We start from the raw sequence: 26,105 nt of genomic DNA on the forward strand, positions 1-26,105 counted from the left end.
GTCACCGGTTCGATTCGGCGTACGACGCAATCATTAGTATTCATGTCTCTTATGAGTATAACAATTTGAATTGGCATTTGTGTATATTCTGTAAATATTATACTTATTTAGTATTTCTAATTAGTCTAGTACCCATTATACAAGCTCTGTTTAGCTTGTGTCTAGATGAACTATGTGGATTGTCCTGGGTTATTATACATAGAATACATCCAGACTGATACAAACTATCATATTCATGAATACAAATGCCGTGCGAGGAATCGAACCCGCGACCAAGTAAGGCGGTGTGCTAAACCGCTAGACCACCGAGGCCGTCAAATTGTATTGGTGTGCGTGTTTCTCTAGTTTGGAACAAGCATTGTGTGAAATGTGGTAAAAATTGAGGCCTTCAAATTGTGTTGGTCTGTGTGTTTCTCTAGTTTGAAACAAGCATTGTGTTAAATCTGGTACAAACCGAGGACTTCAAATTGTTTTGGTCTGTGTTTTGCTCTAATGAATAAACAAAATAATAAATAAACCATATTTCACACAATGCTTGTGTCATGCTTGTTTCAAACAAGCATTGTGTGAAATATGGTAAAAATCGAGTCCAAATTAGAGAAACACACAGACCAACACAATTTGAATTGTGTTAGTCTGTGTGTTTCTCTAATTTGGTATTGTGTGAAATGTGCTAATAATAAAAATGAATACCTGAGGTATGACGGCGCGGTGGCGATGAGGGTCGGACACCGTCCGCGAGGCGGTCCGTCCGACCGGCGACGGACGCGAGCGCTCCGTCAAGTCTGGTAGACTGCCCATATACGCCGGCACCTCGCCTGACAACTACCTCCTTTCTCCCATTCCTGGTGAAGTCAATATTAAGTGACTAGTAGAAGGAATGTAAACTTCTCATTTATAAGGCAAAACAAATATATAAGCCAATCTGGACATATGGGATGCAACTGTTGCTCTCTGCCAGTGACTCTAACATAATGATAATACAGAGAGTTCAAAACTATATATTAAAACAACTTTCGAATGAACTGTGGTTTATAAGGATAACTGAGGTTAATATAAAATAATAATAATAACCCTGGACAATTAACACAACCATCTAGTCCCATGGTAAGCAGATTACACTACAGTCTATTAGACATCAGAAAAAATATTTAGAGATTTTTTTATATAATTAAATACCTACCTAGACCGATACAAACAATCATACTCATGAAAACAATGGTGGCACCGTGCGAGGAATCGAACCCTCGACAATTGGAAATAAAGCAGTGTGCTAAACCGCTAGAACACCGAGGCCGTCATACATGATATATCCATTATTAAGGATGTAATCACTGAATACGGCAACAAATACAAATGGCGACTACAAAGGCACCCAAATAAATTCATTGGGCAACTTACAATACTCAAAAACGTGCTACGATTAAAGAAAAGGCGTGATATATTTGACCAAGATACTCAGACTGGAGACTGAGGTTAAAGAACAAGGGGCTGTTCTATTGGGAGCGGCACTCTACCATCACATCATGATTGATGTGAAAAAAGAAGACAAAAAGGAGGGTAGTTTAGTATTCTTTCTATTCCTGTTCGGGGCTTGCGTAGCTCCTCACCGAAGCGCGATAGCAAAACTTTTAAACGACATATTGCCGTAAAAAATTACGTTTAGCACACCGCCTTATTATAATATATATTATATATAGTTATATATATATATATATATATATATATATATATATATATATATATATATAACTAATTGTTTATCGATAACCGAACCTTCTGAATAGACGTTCATCCCTAACCCTCAAACGGCGCATGCGTCAATTGCGTCCGTTAGATAAAACAGCGTAAGTTATGATTTTTGTATAGAGTATCTTACTTTACTGAGTACGTAATGTTTTATTTTCATTTCACAAAACTAGTAAAATAATTAAAGAAAGTCGTATCTAAACAATTTAAACAATCGAATAACAAATCTGTTTTAAGACACGAAGAATTCTTTTTGCTTGGTTGGCTACTTAGCTAATCATTACATAGTATAAAATAAAGTGGCTGTCGCTGTCTGTCCGTCCCTATGTTAACTTAAATCTTTAAAACAACGCAACGGATTTTGAAGCGTTTTTTTATATAGCGTTATAAATATAATAATGCATGTACACCGGTGCGAAGTCGGGCCGAGTAGCTAGTTGTAAATAAAATAATAGAATAGAAATAATAATATAATTAAATAACAAATAGGATATATAAAGGATCAATAATATGATATGTGAATAAATAATTAGTAAATGTAACATTTTTGCTATTTTAGGAAACCGAAAGGTTTTTTATTTATTATTATTTTTATTATATGAGTTTAAAAATATGACTCGAGGAGTATGCGTGCATGTTGGTTTTCTGAGTAATTTCTTATCATTATCTTTCTATCAACTTCTTTGTTTGGTTCTGGTGAATTTATCGATAACTAAGGTCATCTGCCAGGGTACATTGCTATGAATGGGATCACTATCCCATATATTTTACGGCCTCGGCCTCGGTGGTCTAGCGGTCTAGCACACCGCTTTACGTCCGATGGTCGCGGGTTCGATTCCTCGCACGGCACAAACATTTGTATTCATGAGTCTGATTGTTTGTATCGGTCTGGGTATTTTCTATGTATAAGATTGAAACATTTACGAAAAAAAAATTATCTATGTATTTGTGTCAGTTATCTAGTACCCATAACACAAGCTTTAACTAGCTTTACTTAGGTTTATATGGCGCTGTGTGAATTGTCTTGAGATTTATTACATGGTTAGACTCTTGCATTGTGGAAAACTGATGTGTAAATAGTATTTAATACTGGCCCCAAAACAGATCCCTAGGACACCTCAGTTAATATTTGGTGGAATTTTGATGTGTGAACTCCCTTCTTGACCTGGAATAGTCTATCCGATAACTAAGATGTTATAGTATGTATGAGGCAAATTTCATTGTAATTGGAAAACATTTTTGGTATTTGTGCCAAGATAACATGATATCCGTGGCGTTGTTCATGTAGACCATTACCGCTTATCAACATTAGCACTCGTTTATCAGCATGTATCATTTATACACTCAATATAGATAGAGACAGATTGTGAGACAGTTAACCCGATATGGTACATTGCTAGTCATCAGGTCATTAGTCTATATTACTAACAATATCTTACCCTCCAATGACAAGTGTATATATATATATATATATATATATATCTTTTTATATTGCGCATACAATAATAAAGAAGACATAACGGTCTATAACTCAGTGGGGTCCACCCTCTCTGCTATTCTGTTATAGCGTTTACCAGTAAAATAATACAATAAGAGATCGACGACGACGGTAGCACATTAAGTTGTAGACTACAACTAACAAAGTAAACATAAATATTTACAATAACTTAACATAGCTTAATACATATATAGCTACGTTTTCAGTTAAATTTCGTGAAGATTAACTAGACTTATAAATACCAAACCTGGCCCAGTCTCAAAATCTTTATTTTACACTAGTTGAAAATGTTTTTGCTTTAATCTTATATATAAAATTCTCGTGTCACAGTTTTCGTTCCCATACTCCTCCGAAACGGCTTGACCGATTCTCATGAAATTTTGTGAGCGTATTGAGTAGGTATGAGAATCGGCCAACATCTATTTTTCATCCCCATAAATGTTAGGGGTAGTCCACCCATAAATTTTTTTTTTAGATAAACTTTGACTTTCTAATTTTTTATGATACAACGTACAAAAATACATACAATCCTAAATTTTCACCCTTCTAACTTCTACCAACCCCTATTTTATAGCGTTATTAATTTATATGGCAAAACAACGTTTGCCGGGACAGCTAGTAATTTATATAATACCAACCTAAATGTCAATTGTAGTAATTTTATAATAGTTTATTGAGATCGTAATTTTAACAACAAATAAGAAAACTGTAAATCAAGCGGTCTTGCCTATGCGATGAGTAGTTTGAAAAAAAAAGATTAATAAACAAGTCAGCAAGACCACGTGATTTACAGTTTTCATATTTGTTGTTAAAATAACGATCACAATAAACTATTATAATGTTCTTCTTCTTAGTCAGTATCTTGTCAGAGTGGTCGTGGTCGTCATTTTGAATCACGATGAGTGAGGTTTTTGGTAGTACGGCGCCATTCGTTGCTGACTGCATTTTTCCGGGTACATTGAGCACTTAGTTGCAGCCTTGATCTGGTTATATTTATCCAGATTATAATGTTTGATTTTTAGGTATTATATAAATTATTTATTAATATAATATTACGACACTTTGACACAACACATTTATGAAGAGAAGCAGTACAATTAAACAATTATCTATCGAGCGCGATATAGCTGTATGTGTATGCATGACATGTTAGTATAACTACAAGTATGTGTTACTCTGACATATTTTCTGTTTCTATTTATGTTTTCTGTCTATCTTTCTTCAACAAACATCTATTCATTAATAGAAACTTTTTGTTTAAGCAGTAAAAAATATCGTAACCCGAGTGACCGACGTAGCACGAAGAAATGCGACACTGAAGTGGCAAAGGACAAGGCACATAGCTCGTAGGACAGATGGCCTTTGGGGCAATAAAGTACTCGAGACGCAGCGTGGGAAGGCCTCCAGCAAGGTGGACCGACGATCTGGTCAAGAAAGGAAGGCATTGTAACGCGGGACCGATCGTCGTGGGGTCTTTGGGAGAGGCCTAAGTCCAGCAGTGGACGTCTTCCGGGCTGCGATGATGACGATGATGATGATATTATACTCTTGTTTTTATGAATTTAAACCGAATATTTTGTACTGTTGTAAAGTATTTGTATTTTCCCTCCAATGATACATTTATGAATGACTTACCTAATGTATTTAAAATTCGAGAGCTCTAAGTTCTAATCTTAAAAATAATATAATACAATGTAGCAAAGAGGTTGCATACACTTGTAAAAAACAATACCTAACGTCTTAGACAATATTATATAGGTATGTTTTATTCAGGCGTTCAGTATATCTTTAGCTAGGATTACTGTTGGAATCTTTATAAAAAATATATATTATTTTTCTAATTGGAAATAACGATTAGAAAAATAATATATACTTTATACGATTATGAGTATTGCCGTTTTAAACATCGACATTTATTTACATTGACAGGAAACTTGTAGCTACTCGGTTAATACTCTGAGTAATACTTCAATGTTACCATTAATTACAGTTATAAGCCATTTTGGCAAAAATTGTGCCTCCGTAGTTTAGCGGACCTCTTTACTTCAAATGGTCACGAGTTCTATTACACAATCGCACGGTACAAATATTTTTTCTACGTACATTTATTTACGCATTTATATAATAAAAATGTATTTAAATATTTGTCTCAGTGATCTAGTACTCATAACACAAACTCTGCTTAGATTTGGACTAGATGAGGCTGTGTTAATTGACCAGGGTTATTATTGTTGTTATTATTATATTTTGTGAACCTACATTTATTTAATCTAGCTCATCTTGATAAGTAATTATTGCCGGCCATAACCATTTGCAATACACGATTAATTGAAGGTGTATTGTTGGATGTTTATGTTTTACTCATAATACTTTCAATAACGTATCGGGTCGAAAAATCATTGCTGGGAGCTGAGGTAGAAAGTTTCACCGAAAATATACAGGAAAGGCCGTTATAAATATAACAAACAATATGTTGCACAACTTTTTACAAAATATGCGCGGACGGAAGAACATGTGATTTCACACAACTATAGTTTATATAGAGTGGGGTGCAGAATGTTAATATTTATTTAAAGTTATTATTATCTCTCTTTCTTATTAAAAAAATACATTTAAAGAAAACATTACACACACTACGATGTAATTGACACACCCGCATAGTATATATAGTCTCTGTTAGTAAAACCTTAATTGTTATCTTTACAGGTACGCTCTTTTACACGGGAATTGACTTTCATGCAAGAAATAATGTGCATGTAAATGACAAAGAGAAAAAGGCCGCGCATTCCCGCGTTCTTCCATTGCGAGTGCTTTAGCGCATTTTTATAATAATGAATGAATATTCCAAAATGGAGAACATCTGACTATAGAACAAAGACATATACATTATAGACTTATTAGTTATTTATAAATCTTAAACATGTCTACGAAAAATGAAATCCGTGAAATTAAAAACTTAATTTTAAATGAAAGGGAAATGACTGCCACGCGGGAACGAGTGAACTAAAAAGTAGTAAAATGTAACCCCTCACGATTGCGATTCAATATATTTTTATAAAACGCGTGCCAAGATATATAATTAAAATTTTAAATACAGAAATACATTTTACGTAAAACAGAACGGTACGGGGGCACGACCAATCATAATACCTAAGTTTATTGTGCAGAAAAATAAACAGATACAAACTGGACTTAACTAAGGTTCTATATCTATATCCATATACATATAACACAATAATCCTTAAAAAACTAGAGTTGTCATATTGGGACACAGATTGGAGACCGATCTGGAAATATGGATCAATCTAAGATTGGTACGATCTGGGATTGGATACGTTGTTAATTTCGGGCGTAAGAAATAAAAATTGCCCAAGAAATCCCTATTATATTATCCTCTTAGCTTGTTTCTAACTGCGTTGTACTTAATACATGGTATATATATGTATACTATAATATTACTATGCCCTTTTTTATGTGTCTATTCCACTCAAGAGCCACCTACTACCTTCTATCTTCTGTCCTCCGCCTTTTGTTATTACTCTAATTTATGTTCTTTGTAATTTTTCGCCAACCATCTAGCAGAATTTTAAGTTTGCAACTGGTCACATTATTTCTCTTATTCAGAGACGCAACATAAAAAGAAGATATATATATATATGTATCTATATATGTATGTGTATATAAACTAATTGCTAAATTTCTGCTTTTTGTTAGTGTTGTGGCGTGAAGCAAGTTCAATTCCTCTGTTACAATTTACACTTATACAGTAAGTACTACAATAGTATTTAGTATTGTAACTGATACTAAATATACGCCGTGCTATATATACAACATCCTTATTGATTATAAATGCGAAAGTAACTCTGCCAATCTGTCTGTCTCGTATTGAACCGATTTAAATAAAATTTGGTACACTGATAGTCAAAATCCTGAGTATGAACATATGCTAACTATACTTTTTAACACCAAAAAGGAGTATAATAGAGGTGTAAAAATTAAATATGTGAATAAATTTTTACTCTTAAGTATATTAAAACTTTTTGTTTGGCTTATTTTTGGGTTAGATTATATATTCCACGCTTCGATTTATTTATTAGTTTATTATTAAATAAATAAACTTGTGAGCAGTTCCTTACAACTTTATAGGCCATAGTAACGATATGCGCACATTCATTACAAAGTAATTTTTTTCAGGTTACAAAATGTGGATTAAGGGTTTCGGGTATTTAATTCAACGTGACTCATCTCATCATCAACTAAAGAACTGCAGTGTCGTAATAGACGGACAAAATTTCTTTTACAACCAGTACAGGGATAGTAAGTTGCCATTTGTTTATGGATGTGAAAGTGACAAATACGCTAAATACTTAAGAAATGTCATGTCTATGTTCAAACGCGCAAACGTCAAATGTTACTTTATATTTAAAGGTGGTCACATGTATTTAGATATCGTCTCATCTAAGAATAACGTTAATTGGGAAAGTAAAGATGTAGTGTTACCAATTTTCATGAAAGATGTCTACAAACAGGTATTGGATGAAATGGATATGGAGTACTCAATATCCCGTTTTGAAGCAAAAGATGATGTAATTGCTTTCGCAAAAAGAAACAACTGTTGTATACTTAGCAATGACATTGAATTTAGTTTCTCCGGATTACCCTATGTAAATTATACTACAATTGCGTTTAATCAGAAAAACAATGCTATCGAATGTAAACTATTCGTTTTGGATAACTTTTTAGATAAATACAATTTAAATCGTGACAAAATAGCCATATTTATCACATTGACAGATATAACAATTTTTGAAGAATTTTTTTTGACAATTTACGACAAGATTGGGCAGATATAGAACGTAATACGAAACTAATATTCTTATTAAATTGGCTTGCAGACACTTCTGTTGAAAATATGTTTACTATAATTAATGAATATTTGAGCAGAACCGACCAGGTACGATTTTTGGAGGAATATGAAAGTGTCAGAAGACGTGTATTGGACGATAAAACAGGCAGGTTATGCACGATGTATTTGGAAAATAGGAACAACGTTGTAATCAATGAAAAGGATCCCGATTGGTTCGAGAAAGGCGTAGCATTGGGTCATGTAGCTATTCCGTATGTGAATCTATATCACCATAAACAGATCTCAGGCTCGTGGGCTATAGAAGGTGACAACAATGAAGACGGTCTCCGCTTTTCAATAGACATAATACAGTATGCATTTAATTTACTTACGAATTATGCAAAGGATGAGTTTATATTTATAAACAAACATGGAGTGCCGGAAACTATATCCACAGAAAATGCGCTGGTAATGAGACCAGAATACGCTGCAACTGTTAGCCCGTTTGAAAACGGATGGGGAATCTCCTTGAAAAATCTAAAACTTTTCGAACATTTCGTGGAGAACAGTTTGGCAGGTTTTAATTTTAATTACTTGCAAGAATTACCAGAAGATGTAAGACTTGTCGTGATATCTTTGATTTATTTCTCATGCAAATCACCCAGCAATACCACAGATAATATAGTTCATAGCGTACTGCTGTCATACATCGCCGTGGGACTTCTGTCACATGACAATAACAGAGTGGGCCAAGATGACAGTCCCGTATTTTCTGAAGCTGATGTCGATGCAGCTATGAGAACATTAGCTAATTTCATTCGTTTACCGCGCTCGGAAGCACGAGATATATATCGCGATCAGCTCCTCCATCCATTAGTCCAATTTCAATTCTGCTTGAATCATTTGAATTATTTGAATAAGCTATGCGGTGCTACCTTTAAACCTACAATTTATCACTCGACATACAATGGAACATTCGTGTATAAAATTTTGTTCGCAATAGAAAATAATTACGACGGAAATGGTCGTCAATTTATAACACAAAAATTGAATCGTTCGCCGTCTGTGTTTGCATTTTACAAAAGAATTTATGCTGTGTATAAAGATATTAAAAATTCAATTGATTTGTAAATAATTATTACAATATCAATAAATCATTAACAGATGTTAACTTACTTACTTTATTCCGTGAGTATGTATTAAAGTACCATGTTTTATTAATTGTATACATAAATCTTAGCACGTAAGAAGTACAGATGTAAATCATGAGAAGAAGGTGAGCCGCGACTCATGTTCTTCGGACGCCAGTTCTCCACAAAATTATACGTTAGCATTCAATTTTACATGCCCAATGGCTCGGTGTCACTTTATATTATGTCAATGTTTTTGTGGAGAATATAGATATATTATTATTATCATTGTCTCGTTTTCTCAGCTTTTGCTGGTAGTTTTATGATTTGTCGCACATTTACGACTGAAACATTGCATGTATTATTATTATTAGTCAATTCGGTAACATCGTCTGCTTTATTTGAGATAAAATAAAATCTTATGAGATTGGGATTCGTGTTGTATTGACCCACTCTTGGCCGATTCTCAGGCCTACCGGATACGCACACAAAATTTAATGAAATGGGTATAAAAATTATTATTATTATTAACAGATAGAGTGATTCAAGAGAGTTCTGCTCTGGTTGATCGTTGGATCACAAGTAAACCCTCCCTTTGTTTCGGAGTACTCTAATGCTATGGCATTTACAGTTTCACCGGACGTAATGCCTGCCTCGTACAATGCTCTTTTTAGGGAAAAGGGGATTGTTAGTTATGTGGATTAATAACTCCATTCTTAGGAATGTACCATGTCAAGTTGACCTCCAGCGGTTTCCCCTGGAGACGATCATGTTAAATTGCTGGTAAATTTGCCACGTTGTGCTAACTGATCTGACTTCAAGTTCATCTTATCATCCTCCACTGGTGCCTCGCCAAAGGAAAATGTAAGCGCAAGCAGGTGCATCATTCTATTATCATCCTTGAGAAAAAAATGCTCTTTATGATGATCTTTCCCATACAGCAGATGATTAATTAATCGTCCGGTGAAGCTGTAAAGAACAGCTGCGGCCAACAGCATTAGAGTAGTTCGAAAAAAAAAGAATTAATAGACAAGTCGGCAAGACTACGTGATTTACAGTTTTCATATTTGTTGTTAAAATTATGATCACAATACAATTGATTTTTAGGTATTATCACAGATAATATAATATTACATATGGTATTATATAAATATTTATTAATGTAGTATAATATTACAACAATACATTTAAAAAAAGACCCAGTGCAATTTAACAATTATCTATCAAGCGCGATATAGCTGTATGTGTATTATAGTGTATGTATGACATGTTAGTATAAAGTAAAAGTATTATTACTATGTGTTAATCTGAGATATTGTCTGTTTCTGTAACTTTCATCTGGATCTGTATAGTAATTATTGACTCAAGAATACCAAACATCCATTTATTATTAGAAACTTTTATGTTTATGTAGTAAAAAATGTTGTTTGTACTATCTTTTTGTTTTTATGAAAATAAAACGAATATTTGGTATTATTGTAAAGGATTTCTATTTTCCCTCCAATGATTCAGTTAAGAATGACATATTTAAAATTCGAGAGCTTTATGTTCTATTTTTAAAAGTATAATAATATAATACAATGTAGCAAAGAGGTTACATAGGTAGGTGTAAATATTACATAGGTATGTTTTATTCAGGCGTTCAGTATATCTATAGTTAGGAATTTTTATAAAGAAATACATGAGTACATTATTTTTCTAATCGATATTTCTATAATTAGTGTTGACGTTTTAATCATCGACATTTATATCGATAGCAAATTTATGACACGTCACTCGTCGGCGATAATACTAAACTGTACTCAGAACAATACTTCAGTGTTGTCATTAATTACAGTTATGAGCCATTTTGGCAAAATTTATATCTACGTGGTTTGGAGGATCTCTTTACTTCTAATGGTCGCGGGGATTCCTTGCATACGGTACGGTACCAATATTAGTATTGTATTCATAAGGATGAGTGTAACGGTCAGTGTACTTTCTATGTACATTTATGCATGAATTTACATAAAAAAAATTAAGTATTTGTCTCATACTCATCTAGTACTCCTAACACAAACTCTGCTTAGGTTTGGACTAGATGAGGCTGTGTTAATTGGCCAGGAGTTATTATAGTTGTTATATTTGTATTTTGATTATGTTATTAAATCTAGTTCATCTTGATAAGTAATTATTGCCGGCCATAATCATCTGCAATACACGATTAATTGAAGGTATATTGTTGAATGTTTATGTTTTACTCTTAATACTTTCAATACCGTATCGGGGCGAAAATTATTACTGGGAGCTGAGGTAGAAAGTTTCACCGAATATACGTGAAGCGTCGTATGAATATAACAAACAAAACTTTGTACCCCGCGCAATACTCGTAGTATTGCGCGGACGGAGAATCATGAAATTTCCCACACCTATAGTTTTATATAGAGAAATACATTTTCAAGTATTTGACAAACACACGCAGAGAGAGGTGCAGAATGTTAATAATTATTTAATATTATTATTATTAAAAAATACATTCAATCAATAAAAGAAAACATTACAAACAGTGTATTGGAGACACACGCATAGTAAGTATAGTCTTTATTAGTAGAACCTTAATAGTAACATATACGCTGTTTTACACGGGAATTGACTTTCATGCAAGAAATAATGTGCATGTAAATGACAAAGAGAAATAGCCCGCGCATTCCCGCGTTCTTCCATTGCGAGTGCTTTAGCGCATTTTTATAATAATTAATGAATATTGCAAAATGGAGAACATCTGACTATTGAACAAAGACATATATATTATAGAGTTATTAGTTATTTATAAATCTTAAACATGTCTATGAAAAATAAAATCCGTGAAATTAAAAAGTAAATTTTAAAAGAAAGGAAATTGATATTAATATAATACTGAAGTACAGATAATAATCTTCTAATGTTTAATCCTAATCCATTTTTAGCATTCAGTCTATTTTTCATTTTTAAACTTAAATATATTTTTATGAAACGCGTGCCAAGATATATAGTTATATAATTGAAATTATAAATACAGAAATATGAGTAGCAAATGCATACTCATTTAAAACAACACGTTAAACTGATAATAAGTTTATTGTGCAAAAAAAACAGATGCAAATTGGACTTAATGAAGGTTCTATAGCTATTTCCATATTCATATAATACAATAATTCTTAAAAAACTAGAGTTATCATATTGGGACGCAGATTGGAGCCCGATCTGGAAATAGGGATCAATCTAAGATTGGTACGATCTGGGATTGGATACGTTGTTAATTTCGGGCGTAACAAATAAAAATTGCCCAAGAAATCCCTATTATATTATCCTCTTAGCTTGTTCCTAACTGCGTTGTACTTAATACATGGTATATATATGTATACTATAATATTACTATGCCCTTTTTTATGTCTATTCTACTCAAGAGCCACCTACTATCTTCTCTGTCCAAAGTATGTAACTTTGGGCAGAGGAGAGACGCCTTTTGTACCTTATTACTCAAATTTATGATCTTTGCAATAAAGAGTAAATAAAATAATAAATATAAAATTTTCGCCAACCATTTAGCATAGTTTTAAGTTTGCAACTGGTCACATTATTTCTGTTATCCAGAGGCGCAATATAAATTTCAGTCACAGTGCATTGGCAATTGTATTATCATAATATACTTTTTAGTCAGTGTTGTGGCGTGAAGCAAGTTCAATTCCTTTGTTACAATTTACACTTCCATAGTAAGTACTACTACACTAACTGATACTAAATATACTCCATGCTATACATATATATGACATCCTTACTGATATTATAAATGCAAAAGTAACATTGTCAGTCTGTCTGTCTCGTATTGAACCGATTTAAATAAAATTTGGTACACAGGTAGTCAAAATCCTGAGGATGAACATATAACATATATGTTTACTATACTTTTTAATACCACAAAGGAGTTTAAAATTTTAATTTTTAATGAAAATTTTTACCCTTAAGTATTAATATTGAAACTTTCTGTTTGGCCTTTTTTTGGGTTAGATTATTAAAATTTTATACTATCCAAGGTTACTATTACACGCAGACGATTTATTTATTAGTTTATTATTAAATAAATAAACTTGTGAGCAGTTCCTTACAACTTTATAGGCCATAGTAACGATATGCGCACATTCATTACAAATTTTTTTTTTTTTCAGGTTACAAAATGCGGATTAAGGGTTTCGGACATTTAATTCAAAATGAGTCATCTCATCATCAACTAAAGAACTGCAGTGTCGTAATAGACGGACAAAATTTCTTTTACAACCAGTACAGGGATAGTAAGTTGCCATTTGTTTATGGATGTGAAAGTGACAAATACGCTAAATACTTAAGAAGTGTCATGTCTATGTTCAAACGCGCAAACGTTAAATGTTACTTTATATTTAAAGGTGGTCACATGGATTTAGATATCTTCTCATCTAAGAATTACTTTAATTGGGAAAGTAAAGATGTAGTGTTACCAATTTTCATGAAAGATGTCTACAAACAGGTATTGGATGAAATGGATATGGAGTACTCAATATCCCTTTTTGAAGCAAAAGATGATGTAATTGCTTTCGCAAAAAGAAACAACTGTTGTATACTTAGCAATGACATTGAATTTAGTTTCTCCGGATTACCCTATGTAAATTATACTACAATTGCGTTTAATCAGAAAAACAATGCTATCGAATGTAAACTATTCGTTTTGGATAACTTTTTAGATAAATACAATTTAAATCGTGACAAAATAGCCATATTTATCACATTGACAGATATAACAATTTTTGAAGAATTTTTTTTTGACAATTTACGACAAGATTGGGCAAATATATATCCAAATAAGAAATTGATGTTGCTATTAAAATGGCTTGCGAACACGTCTGTTGAAAATATGTTTATTATAATTAATGAATATTTGAGCAGAACTGACCAGTTAGGATTTTTGGAGGAATATGAAAGTGTCAGAAGACGTGTATTGGACGATAAAACAGGCAGGTTATGCATGATGTATTTGGAAAATAGGAACGACGTTGTAATCAATGAAAAGGATCCTGATTGGTTCGAGAAAGGCGTAGCATTGGGTCATGTAGCTATTCCGTATGTGAATCTATATCACCATAAACAGATCTCAGGCTCGTGGGCTATAGAAGGTGACAACAATGAAGACGGTCTCCGCTTTTCAATAGACATACTACAGTATGTATTTAATTTACTTACGAATTATGAAAAGGATGAGTTTATATTTATAAACAAACATGGAGTGCCGGAAACTATATCCACAGAAAATGCGCTGGTAATGAGACCAGAATACGCTGCAAATGTTAGCCCGTTTGAAAACGGATGGGGAATCTCCTTGAAAAATCTAAAACTTTTCGAACATTTCGTGGAGAACAGTTTGGCAGGTTTTAATTTTAATTACTTGCAAGAATTACCAGAAGATGTAAGACTTGTCGTGATATCTTTGATTTATTTCTCATGCAAATCACCCAGCAATACCACAGATAATATAGTTCATAGCGTACTGCTGTCATACATCGCCGTGGGACTTCTGTCACATGACAATAACAGAGTGGGCCAAGATGACAGTCCCGTATTTTCTGAAGCTGATGTCGATGCAGCTATGAGAACATTAGCTAATTTCTTTCGTTTACCGCGCTCGGAAGCACGAGATATATATCGCGATCAGCTCCTCCATCCATTAGTCCAATTTCAATTCTGCTTGAATCATTTGAATTATTTGAATAAGCTATGCGGTGCTACCTTTAAACCTACAATTTATCACTCGACATACAATGGAACATTCGTGTATAAAATTTTGTTCGCAATAGACTATAATTACGACGGAAATGGTCGTCAATTTATAACACAAAAATTGAATCGTTCGCCGTCTGTGTTTGCATTTTACAAAAGAATTTATGCTGTGTATAAAGATATTAAAAATTCAATTGATTTGTAAATAATTATTACAATATCAATAAATCATTAACAGATGTTAACTTACTTACTTTATTCCGTGAGTATGTATTAAAGTACCATGTTTTATTAATTGTATACATAAATCTTAGCACGTAAGAAGTACAGATGTAAATCATGAGAAGAAGGTGAGCCGCGACTCATGTTCTTCGGACGCCAGTTCTCCACAAAATTACACTTTAGCATTCAATTTTACATGCCCAATGGCTCGGTGTCACTTTATATTATGTCAATGTTTTTGTGGAGAATATAGATATATTATTATTATCATTGTCTCGTTTTCTCAGCTTTTGCTGGTAGTTTTATGATTTGTCGCACATTTACGACTGAAACATTGCATGTATTATTATTATTAGTCAATTCGGTAACATCGTCTGCTTTATTTGAGATAAAATAAAATCTTATGAGATTGGGATTCGTGTTGTATTGACCCACTCTTGGCCGATTCTCAGGCCTATCCGTACATAAAATTTAATGAAATGGGTATAAAAATCAGTAAAGAGCTTTTTGAGGAGTTTGGTAACTAACACGACACGAGAATTTATATATATATATATATATATATATATATATATATATATATTTCATGTAGACAAGATTTCCACATTGATATAAGACTGACTTCTATATACTATCTAATCTACTTATCACTTGTAGTATATAATATTTACTATTAATGAATCTTTTACTATTTATAAAATGAAGTTGCTTTGGTTGTCTATTTCCTTAGATTTTTTAAACTACGCATTTATTAGTAACAGATAGAGTGATTCAAGAGAGTTCTGCTCTGGTTGATCGTTGGATCACAAGTAAACCCTCCCTTTGTTTCGGAGTACTCTAATGCTATGGCATTTACAGTTTCACCGGACGTAATGCCTGCCTCGTACAATGCTCTTTTTAGGGGAAAAGGGGATTGTTAGTTATGTGGATTAATAACTCCATTCTTAGGAATGTACCATGTCAAGTTGACCTCCAGCGGTTTCTCCTGGAGACGATCATGTTAAATTGCTGGTAAATTTGCCACGTTGTGCTAACTGATCTGACTTCAAGTTCATCTTATCATCCTCCACTGGTGCCTCGCCAAAGGAAAATGTAAGCGCAAGCAGGTGCATCATTCCATTATCATCCTTGAGAAAAAAATGCTCTTTATGATGATCTTTCCCATGCAGCAGATGATTAATTAATCGTCCGGTGAAGCTGTAAAGAACAGCTGCGGCCAACAGCATTAGAGTAGTTCGAAAAAAAAAGAATTAATAGACAAGTCGGCAAGACTACGTGATTTACAGTTTTCATATTTGTTGTTAAAATTATGATCACAATACAATTGATTTTTAGGTATTATCACAGATAATATAATATTACATATGGTATTATATAAATATTTATTAATGTAGTATAATATTACAACAATACATTTAAAAAAAGACCCAGTGCAATTTAACAATTATCTATCAAGCGCGATATAGCTGTATGTGTATTATAGTGTATGTATGACATGTTAGTATAAAGTAAAAGTATTATTACTATGTGTTAATCTGAGATATTGTCTGTTTCTGTAACTTTCATCTGGATCTGTATAGTAATTATTGACTCAAGAATACCAAACATCCATTTATTATTAGAAACTTTTATGTTTATGTAGTAAAAAATGTTGTTTGTACTATCTTTTTGTTTTTATGAAAATAAAACGAATATTTGGTATTATTGTAAAGGATTTCTATTTTCCCTCCAATGATTCAGTTAAGAATGACATATTTAAAATTCGAGAGCTTTATGTTCTATTTTTAAAAGTATAATAATATAATACAATGTAGCAAAGAGGTTACATAGGTAGGTGTAAATATTACATAGGTATGTTTTATTCAGGCGTTCAGTATATCTATAGTTAGGAATTTTTATAAAGAAATACATGAGTACATTATTTTTCTAATCGATATTTCTATAATTAGTGTTGACGTTTTAATCATCGACATTTATATCGATAGCAAATTTATGACACGTCACTCGTCGGCGATAATACTAAACTGTACTCAGAATAATACTTCAGTGTTGTCATTAATTACAGTTATGAGCCATTTTGGCAAAATTTATATCTACGTGGTTTGGAGGATCTCTTTACTTCTAATGGTCGCGGGGATTCCTTGCATACGGTACGGTACCAATATTAGTATTGTATTCATAAGGATGAGTGTAACGGTCAGTGTACTTTCTATGTACATTTATGCATGAATTTACATAAAAAAAATTAAGTATTTGTCTCATACTCATCTAGTACTCCTAACACAAACTCTGCTTAGGTTTGGACTAGATAAGGCTGTGTTAATTGGCCAGGAGTTATTATAGTTGTTATATTTATATTTTGATTATGTTATTAAATCTAATTGCCGGCCATAATCATCTGCAATACACGATTAATTGAAGGTATATTGTTGAATGTTTATGTTTTACTCTTAATACTTTCAATACCGTATCGGGGCGAAAATCATTACTGGGAGCTGAGGTAGAAAGTTTCACCGAATATACGTGAAGCGTCGTATGAATATAACAAACAAAACTTTGTACCCCGCGCAATACTCGTAGTATTGCGCGGACGGAGAATCATGAAATTTCCCACACCTATAGTTTTATATAGAGAAATACATTTTCAAGTATTTGACAAACACACGCAGAGAGAGGTGCAGAATGTTAATAATTATTTAATATTATTATTATTAAAAAATACATTCAATCAATAAAAGAAAACATTACAAACAGTGTATTGGAGACACACGCATAGTAAGTATAGTCTTTATTAGTAGAACCTTAATAGTAACATATACGCTGTTTTACACGGGAATTGACTTTCATGCAAGAAATAATGTGCATGTAAATGACAAAGAGAAATAGCCCGCGCATTCCCGCGTTCTTCCATTGCGAGTGCTTTAGCGCATTTTTATAATAATTAATGAATATTGCAAAATGGAGAACATCTGACTATTGAACAAAGACATATATATTATAGAGTTATTAGTTATTTATAAATCTTAAACATGTCTATGAAAAATAAAATCCGTGAAATTAAAAAGTAAATTTTAAAAGAAAGGAAATTGATATTAATATAATACTGAAGTACAGATAATAATCTTCTAATGTTTAATCCTAATCCATTTTTAGCATTCAGTCTATTTTTCATTTTTAAACTTAAATATATTTTTATGAAACGCGTGCCAAGATATATAGTTATATAATTGAAATTATAAATACAGAAATATGAGTAGCAAATGCATACTCATTTAAAACAACACGTTAAACTGATAATAAGTTTATTGTGCAAAAAAAACAGATGCAAATTGGACTTAATGAAGGTTCTATAGCTATTTCCATATTCATATAATACAATAATTCTTAAAAAACTAGAGTTATCATATTGGGACGCAGATTGGAGCCCGATCTGGAAATAGGGATCAATCTAAGATTGGTACGATCTGGGATTGGATACGTTGTTAATTTCGGGCGTAACAAATAAAAATTGCCCAAGAAATCCCTATTATATTATCCTCTTAGCTTGTTCCTAACTGCGTTGTACTTAATACATGGTATATATACCTATGTATACTATAATATTACTATGCCCTTTTTTATGTCTATTCTACTCAAGAGCCACCTACTATCTTCTCTGTCCAAAGTATGTAACTTTGGGCAGAGGAGAGACGCCTTTTGTACCTTATTACTCAAATTTATGATCTTTGCAATAAAGAGTAAATAAAATAATAAATATAAAATTTTCGCCAACCATTTAGCATAGTTTTAAGTTTGCAACTGGTCACATTATTTCTGTTATCCAGAGGCGCAATATAAATTTCAGTCACAGTGCATTGGCAATTGTATTATCATAATATACTTTTTAGTCAGTGTTGTGGCGTGAAGCAAGTTCAATTCCTTTGTTACAATTTACACTTCCATAGTAAGTACTACTACACTAACTGATACTAAATATACTCCATGCTATACATATATATGACATCCTTACTGATATTATAAATGCAAAAGTAACTTTGTCAGTCTGTCTGTCTCGTATTGAACCGATTTAAATAAAATTTGGTACACAGGTAGTCAAAATCCTGAGGATGAACATATAACATATATGTTTACTATACTTTTTAATACCACAAAGGAGTTTAAAATTTTAATTTTTAATGAAAATTTTTACCCTTAAGTATTAATATTGAAACTTTCTGTTTGGCCTTTTTTTGGGTTAGATTATTAAAATTTTATACTATCCAAGGTTACTATTACACGCAGACGATTTATTTATTAGTTTATTATTAAATAAATAAACTTGTGAGCAGTTCCTTACAACTTTATAGGCCATAGTAACGATATGCGCACGTTCATTACAAAAATTTTTTTTTCAGGTTACAAAATGCGGATTAAGGGTTTCGGACATTTAATTCAAAATGAGTCATCTCATCATCAACTAAAGAACTGCAGTGTCGTAATAGACGGACAAAATTTCTTTTACAACCAGTACAGGGATAGTAAGTTGCCATTTGTTTATGGATGTGAAAGTGACAAATACGCTAAATACTTAAGAAGTGCCATGTCTATGTTCAAACGCGCAAACGTTAAATGTTACTTTATATTTAAAGGTGGTCACATGGATTTCTATATCGCCTCATCTAAGAATAACGTTAATTGGGAGAGTAAAGATGTAGTGTTACCAATTTTCATGAAAGATGTCTACAAACAGGTATTGGATGAAATGGATATGGAGTACTCAATATCCCTTTTTGAAGCAAAAGATGATGTAATTGCTTTCGCAAAAAGAAACAACTGTTGTATACTTAGCAATGACATTGAATTTAGTTTCTCCGGATTACCCTATGTAAATTATACTACAATTGCGTTTAATCAGAAAAACAATGCTATCGAATGTAAACTATTCGTTTTGGATAACTTTTTAGATAAATACAATTTAAATCGTGACAAAATAGCCATATTTATCACATTGACAGATATAACAATTTTTGAAGAATTTTTTTTTGACAATTTACGACAAGATTGGGCAGATATAGAACGTAATACGAAACTAATATTCTTATTAAATTGGCTTGCAGACACTTCTGTTGAAAATATGTTTATTATAATTAATGAATATTTGAGCAGAACTGACCAGGTAGGATTTTTGGAGGAATATGAAAGTGTCAGAAGACGTGTATTGGACGATAAAACAGGCAGGTTATGCACGATGTATTTGGAAAATAGGAACAACGTTGTAATCAATGAAAAGGATCCCGATTGGTTCGAGAAAGGCGTAGCATTGGGTCATGTAGCTATTCCGTATGTGAATCTATATCACCATAAAAAGATCTCAGGCTCGTGGGCTATAGAAGGTGACAACAATGAAGACGGTCTCCGCTTTTCAATAGACATACTACAGTATGCATTTAATTTACTTACGAATTATGAAAAAGATGAGTTTATATTTATAAACAAACATGGAGAACCGGAAACTATATCCACAGAAAATGCGCTGGCAATGAGACCAGAATACGCTGCAACTGTTAGCCCGTTTGAAAACGGATGGGGAATCTCCTTGAAAAATCTAAAACTTTTCGAACATTTCGTGGAGAACAGTTTGGCAGGTTTTAATTTTAATTACTTGCAAGAATTACCAGAAGATGTAAGACTTGTCGTGATATCTTTGATTTATTTCTCATGCAAATCACCCAGCAATACCACAGATAATATAGTTCATAGCGTACTGCTGTCATACATCGCCGTGGGACTTCTGTCACATGACAATAACAGAGTGGGCCAAGATGACAGTCCCGTATTTTCTGAAGCTGATGTCGATGCAGCTATGAGAACATTAGCTAATTTCTTTCGTTTACCGCGCTCGGAAGCACGAGATATATATCGCGATCAGCTCCTCCATCCATTAGTCCAATTTCAATTCTGCTTGAATCATTTGAATTATTTGAATAAGCTATGCGGTGCTACCTTTAAACCTACAATTTATCACTCGACATACAATGGAACATTCGTGTATAAAATTTTGTTCGCAATAGAATATAATTACGACGGAAATGGTCGTCAATTTATAACACAAAAATTGAATCGTTCGCCGTCTGTGTTTGCATTTTACAAAAGAATTTATGCTGTGTATAAAGATATTAAAAATTCAATTGATTTGTAAATAATTATTACAATATCAATAAATCATTAACAGATGTTAACTTACTTTAATACAGAAAAGTACCATTTTATAAAGTACCATTTTTTTATTAATCTTTGTATATAAAAATATTGTGTGGAATTTGATCCAGCTTGAAAGATAGGATAACTTAAATCTCAATTTATAGTAGTAATATTATTTTATTCAAGAACCTTAGCCAGCCTCAGCCTTGTATATATATCTTAGCACGTAAGAAGTACAGCCGTAAATCACGAGAAAAAAGTGAAACGTGACACATGTTCTTCGGATACTAGTGCGGTCTCCACAAATCTGTACTTTAGCATTAAATTGTACATGCCTAACAGAGCCATTGGGCATATAAATTTAGTTTCACTGTATATTTTGTCAATGTGTTTAGAGAAAATAAATATCATCATCCTTTATTTGTCATTTTCCTCCGCCGATCACTATCGGAGAAAATAAATATATTATTATTATTAATGTTGTCTCATTTTCTCAGCTTTTGGTGTTTTTTTCGTTTTGTGGCATATACCACACTTACGGGCCGAAACCAAGTAAGTGCAGTGTGTGTGTGTTTTTATTAGTCAATCTCTGTACTTCGTCCCCTTTATTTGACACAAACGATAAATTTTACAGGAGAGCTCATCAAAATTTTCACTGTGCTATTTTTACTTTTTTACGAATCTATAAATGGTATATCTATGTGTTAGCACTAGAATCATGAGTGTCTTTTTTTTAATATAAAAATTATAAGGATACTAGATATTTCTGGAAAAAAAATAGTTGCAGTTTTTTTTTGCGTCGTGACCCTTTGGCATTTAATCAGTGATATGTTGATTATGTTAAACCATCAATCTAAAAAGACATTTAAGCAATAAATTTAATTTTTTTTCTCCACATATATGTGATCTTATTACGTTAAGAATTGCATTTCAAATTGACTAAAATTATTAAATTTCGAGTAAAATTATGAGATTTATGGATGTCAGTATTAATTAATTTTAAAAAAATATTAAAAAATGTTAAACATAACTATTGTAAAAATTTGTTAATTTGGAAGAGTACAATATAATTTATAAATAATATATAATTAAAATGAATAATAATATAATAAATTAATAACTACATTCTTATAAATTTCAATTCATTTCGTTTAAAATGCTTAAATGCTTTCAACTTACTTCTAGTTATAATAATAATCCGCAATATCTTATTTTCTATGAAAAGACAAACAGTCTAACTGACTTGGAGCAAAATGGTAACAGTTACCATGAACAGCATTATTGATATTTCGCTGCCATTCCAGGGGACTAACATACAATGTGTCTTATCTTGTAATTTCACTGATTTATCTCAACCTAAACATAGTTATAAAAGCAACCTCCTTGACGCCTTTAAAAAAATATTGTATTTTTTTATTTTCCCTACCACGTCTGCTACCCTACGGCCTTGGAGAGCGTAGAGGACCAAAATTTAACTTTAAAAGCGAAATAAATTTCATTCAAAGCTAACTCTTATTTTAAGACGCAAATTCCATCCACACCCTAGAATCTTAAACCAAAACAGTTAGCAAAACAACCTGCTTGACTGCAGAAGTAGATGAGAGAAAGAACCAGATAACATTCTACAAATAATAGATAAATATCAATAATTACCTTATCAATAAAGAGAAATGTCTCTTCGTATCTTCTATAACAAAATTATCACATCACAAACCGTTCACTGAAATATCACAGTTGACTTTTGCAAAACCAATAACAAAATTTTTGTAATATCTAAGCGTAATTTTCAAACGCTCAGATAATTTGATATGCTTGCAATTATTTATAACAGAATACAGATATGTTATTGTCAAATATAAATTTGTTGCATCTAATCTATCTAAATATTTATTTCAGTCGTGTTTTGTACGAGAGAACGTGGCCGAGAGGGTCTCTATACTGAGCAAAGGGTGTGTTTATAGGGTGACAATACTGTTGAGACATGTATATTACATTTTTATTTGTAAATTACAATGAGATTGGGACTCGTGTATGACTAATTAAAAAATATATAACATATACTGGCGGGCACTATATTCTCTCAAATTTGAATTTATAAATAAATCTGTATTATTGTACACATGTACAACATTTATTTGAAAATAATACTAGCTATGTTTCTTGTCATCTCGAAATCATTCCGAACTGACGGTAGATTTGACATATCATAAGAGTCTGATATATAAAGATATTTTAAATTTAGAATTATTAATTTTTTTTAACAGACAACACACGACTTGAGTTTTTGGCCGTTTTAGTAAATAGCCATTCAAAAATGTTTATATAAATGAGTAAATGCCTTTGAATTAGACTTTAGTCGTATTATGATATTTTACATAATTTATGACACTGTATTTTTTTATACCAAGAATCATAGTAGGATATCTTTCAAATGAACATAAAATTCACTTTCACTTAAGGTATTTATTTAATACTTGCTGTGCCTGCGGTTCCCCTCCCCCGCCCCCATGAAATTTATTGCCTATATGTTATTCTGATGCATAAACTATATCACTGCAAAGTTTTGTCAAAATCCGTTCAGTAGTTTTTACGTGAAAGAATAACAAACATCCATACTCACAATCTTTCGTGTTTATAATATTATTAAGATAATTTGTTTAATAATAATGTCTTTTTTTATACCACCATGGTGGCAAACAAGCATACGGCCCATCCGATGTTAAACGGTCACCAACGACGGAAACACCAGGGGTGTCACGTGCGTGTTGCAGACCCTGTTTCCTTGTGGTATTCAAAATCTAATCACATTTTTAATTGTAAATTGAATGGAAAACAAACTGACGGTCCTCCATCAGGTGGAAAGCGGCGACCACCATTAATAGACATAAATCACGTCATCAATGCCTCTGTGATCTAGCGATTTAGAACACTTCCGATGGTCGCGGGTTCGATTCCTCGCACGGTACAAACATTTGTATTCATAAGTCTGATTATTTGTATCGGGCTGTATGTATAACATGTATGTATTTACAAAAAAAAACTAGGTATTTATATCACTTGTTTAATACCCATACCACAAGCTCTGCTTACTTTGGGAATACGTATGACGTTGTGTGAATCGTCCAAGAATATTATTATTATTATTACGTGGCTGTATTGGTAATTTTAATGGGTTGCCTTAATTTCTGAAACTTCGTATCTTGTAATTTAACTTTCCATATTTTATTTAATAATAATAAATAATAATAATAAATTTATTTGCAATAGATTTTGGGTACATACATATATGATGTTATACAAAAACATGGCCCTTACAAAATCTGCTTATATCAAGCGTACAAATTTTAAGTTAATTAAATTATCGGTTGTTTATATAATTATGAATTATTGTATGTAGGTATATGTCAATATGTATATAAATCTAAATGTCATGAGGAACAATTTATTATTTTAATATTCCAAAAACTCTTTAATTGAGTAAAAACACTTGGAAACTAACCATTCATGCAGTTTTCTTTTAAATAATATTCCAGAGAGGGTTCTTATATCGTCAGGAAGCTTATTAAATATTTGTATCGCCATACAAAATGGACTCTTTTTTGTTATAGATAGTTTAATTGCAGGTACTTTTATTTTACTTGTATGGCTGTCGCGTACTGATTTATTCATCGTTGTCTGTTTTAGAGGAAAATATTCTGGTTGTTCTTAATAATTTGTTTTGTTTATTTAATTTTATTATTGTTACTAAACACCCGATAAACACTTCATACAGAGATATGACATCAAAATGCTTATCTAATCTGTATATCAAGTGTGTAATATCTACATACTGTGAAGTGTGAGTGAGTAATGTATTACGTGGTATTATTTTCTTAACCCACAGGACCTATTAATTTTGTTTAGTTATACGTGGTACCTACGGGCAATAGCATGCAAACTACGAAATAAAAATGAATGGTTTCCTATCCCTTATTGTATGTGAGAGTTAAAAAACATAGAGTTGTCTCATCATGTCATAAATCGAGGCCACCCTACAAATATGACAGCATAGTATCGGAAGAGGTGTGGGGGACAAACGCGCATGCGTAAACGTGTAGCAACGGAGGCTGGAGCTACGCTTACAACCCTGATAAATAGGTAACTATTCCACACATCAATAAATTACACACATACAAAAGATATACATGTATGCGTGTACTGTCCTTGCCTTGTCTCTGAGGTCTTTGTGTGTGTGACAACACACCTAGGGTATAGAATGGGAACAATGAGATGTTCGCTATAATAGACACAAGGGGAATCCATAAATTACATAAAAAAATCCTTTATTACCAAAATTTCCAATTTAAAAAAATATACACGAGAATAATCTAAAAAAGCATAGATCAGTTGGCAATTGGAGCTGCCGCGGCTGTTGCTTGTATGGAGCACAGTTTCAGAGAGTTGCATCTATACAGAGCTGATTTTGGGTAAAAAACTTAACCATAACCTCAAATTAAATCAACATTTTGTATATTATAATTTTATTCCCTTGTCCAATTCAGTATATAGATCCAATTGGCAAGAAACTTAATCGTATTACAATTTTTTTAAAGCCAGATTACATAGAATGTATATTTACATAATGTCTAATATTAAATGAAAATCCCGTGCATGAACAACTATTGCCATGCACGCTCGTCATTCAAGTAATCGTTTAGTGAGTAATAGGCTTTTCTCA

At 32.3% G+C, this 26,105-nt stretch overlaps 2 protein-coding genes and 1 pseudogene across 2 annotated transcripts in view; 2 read left to right on the plus strand and 1 right to left on the minus strand.

Moving 5' to 3' along the window:
* The window catches only part of LOC131848199 (uncharacterized), a 32,886-nt gene extending 9,528 nt beyond the window's left edge, over positions 1-23,358 (minus strand). Inside the window, exons 1-2 of the mRNA XM_059197985.1 lie at positions 23,042-23,358; positions 694-845 (exon numbers count right to left, since the gene is read on the minus strand). Of these exons, the coding sequence (XP_059053968.1) occupies positions 694-801 (108 nt within the window). The 5' untranslated portion in view covers positions 802-845; positions 23,042-23,358. The remainder of the gene's footprint in view (positions 1-693; positions 846-23,041) is intronic.
* LOC131846620 (uncharacterized) lies at positions 7,448-9,264 on the plus strand (annotated as a pseudogene).
* LOC131846615 (protein asteroid homolog 1-like) lies at positions 19,611-21,483 on the plus strand. The gene has a single exon (XM_059195957.1). It carries the CDS (start codon positions 19,611-19,613, stop codon positions 21,384-21,386), a length of 1,776 nt encoding a protein of 591 aa, XP_059051940.1. The 3' UTR covers positions 21,387-21,483.
* Positions 23,359-26,105: the final 2,747 nt, after the last annotated feature.

This window comes from Achroia grisella, unplaced genomic scaffold (assembly GCF_030625045.1).
Source record: "Achroia grisella isolate CSIRO2021 unplaced genomic scaffold, CSIRO_AGI_Agris_v1 utg109, whole genome shotgun sequence".
Lineage (NCBI taxonomy): Eukaryota > Metazoa > Arthropoda > Insecta > Lepidoptera > Pyralidae > Achroia > Achroia grisella.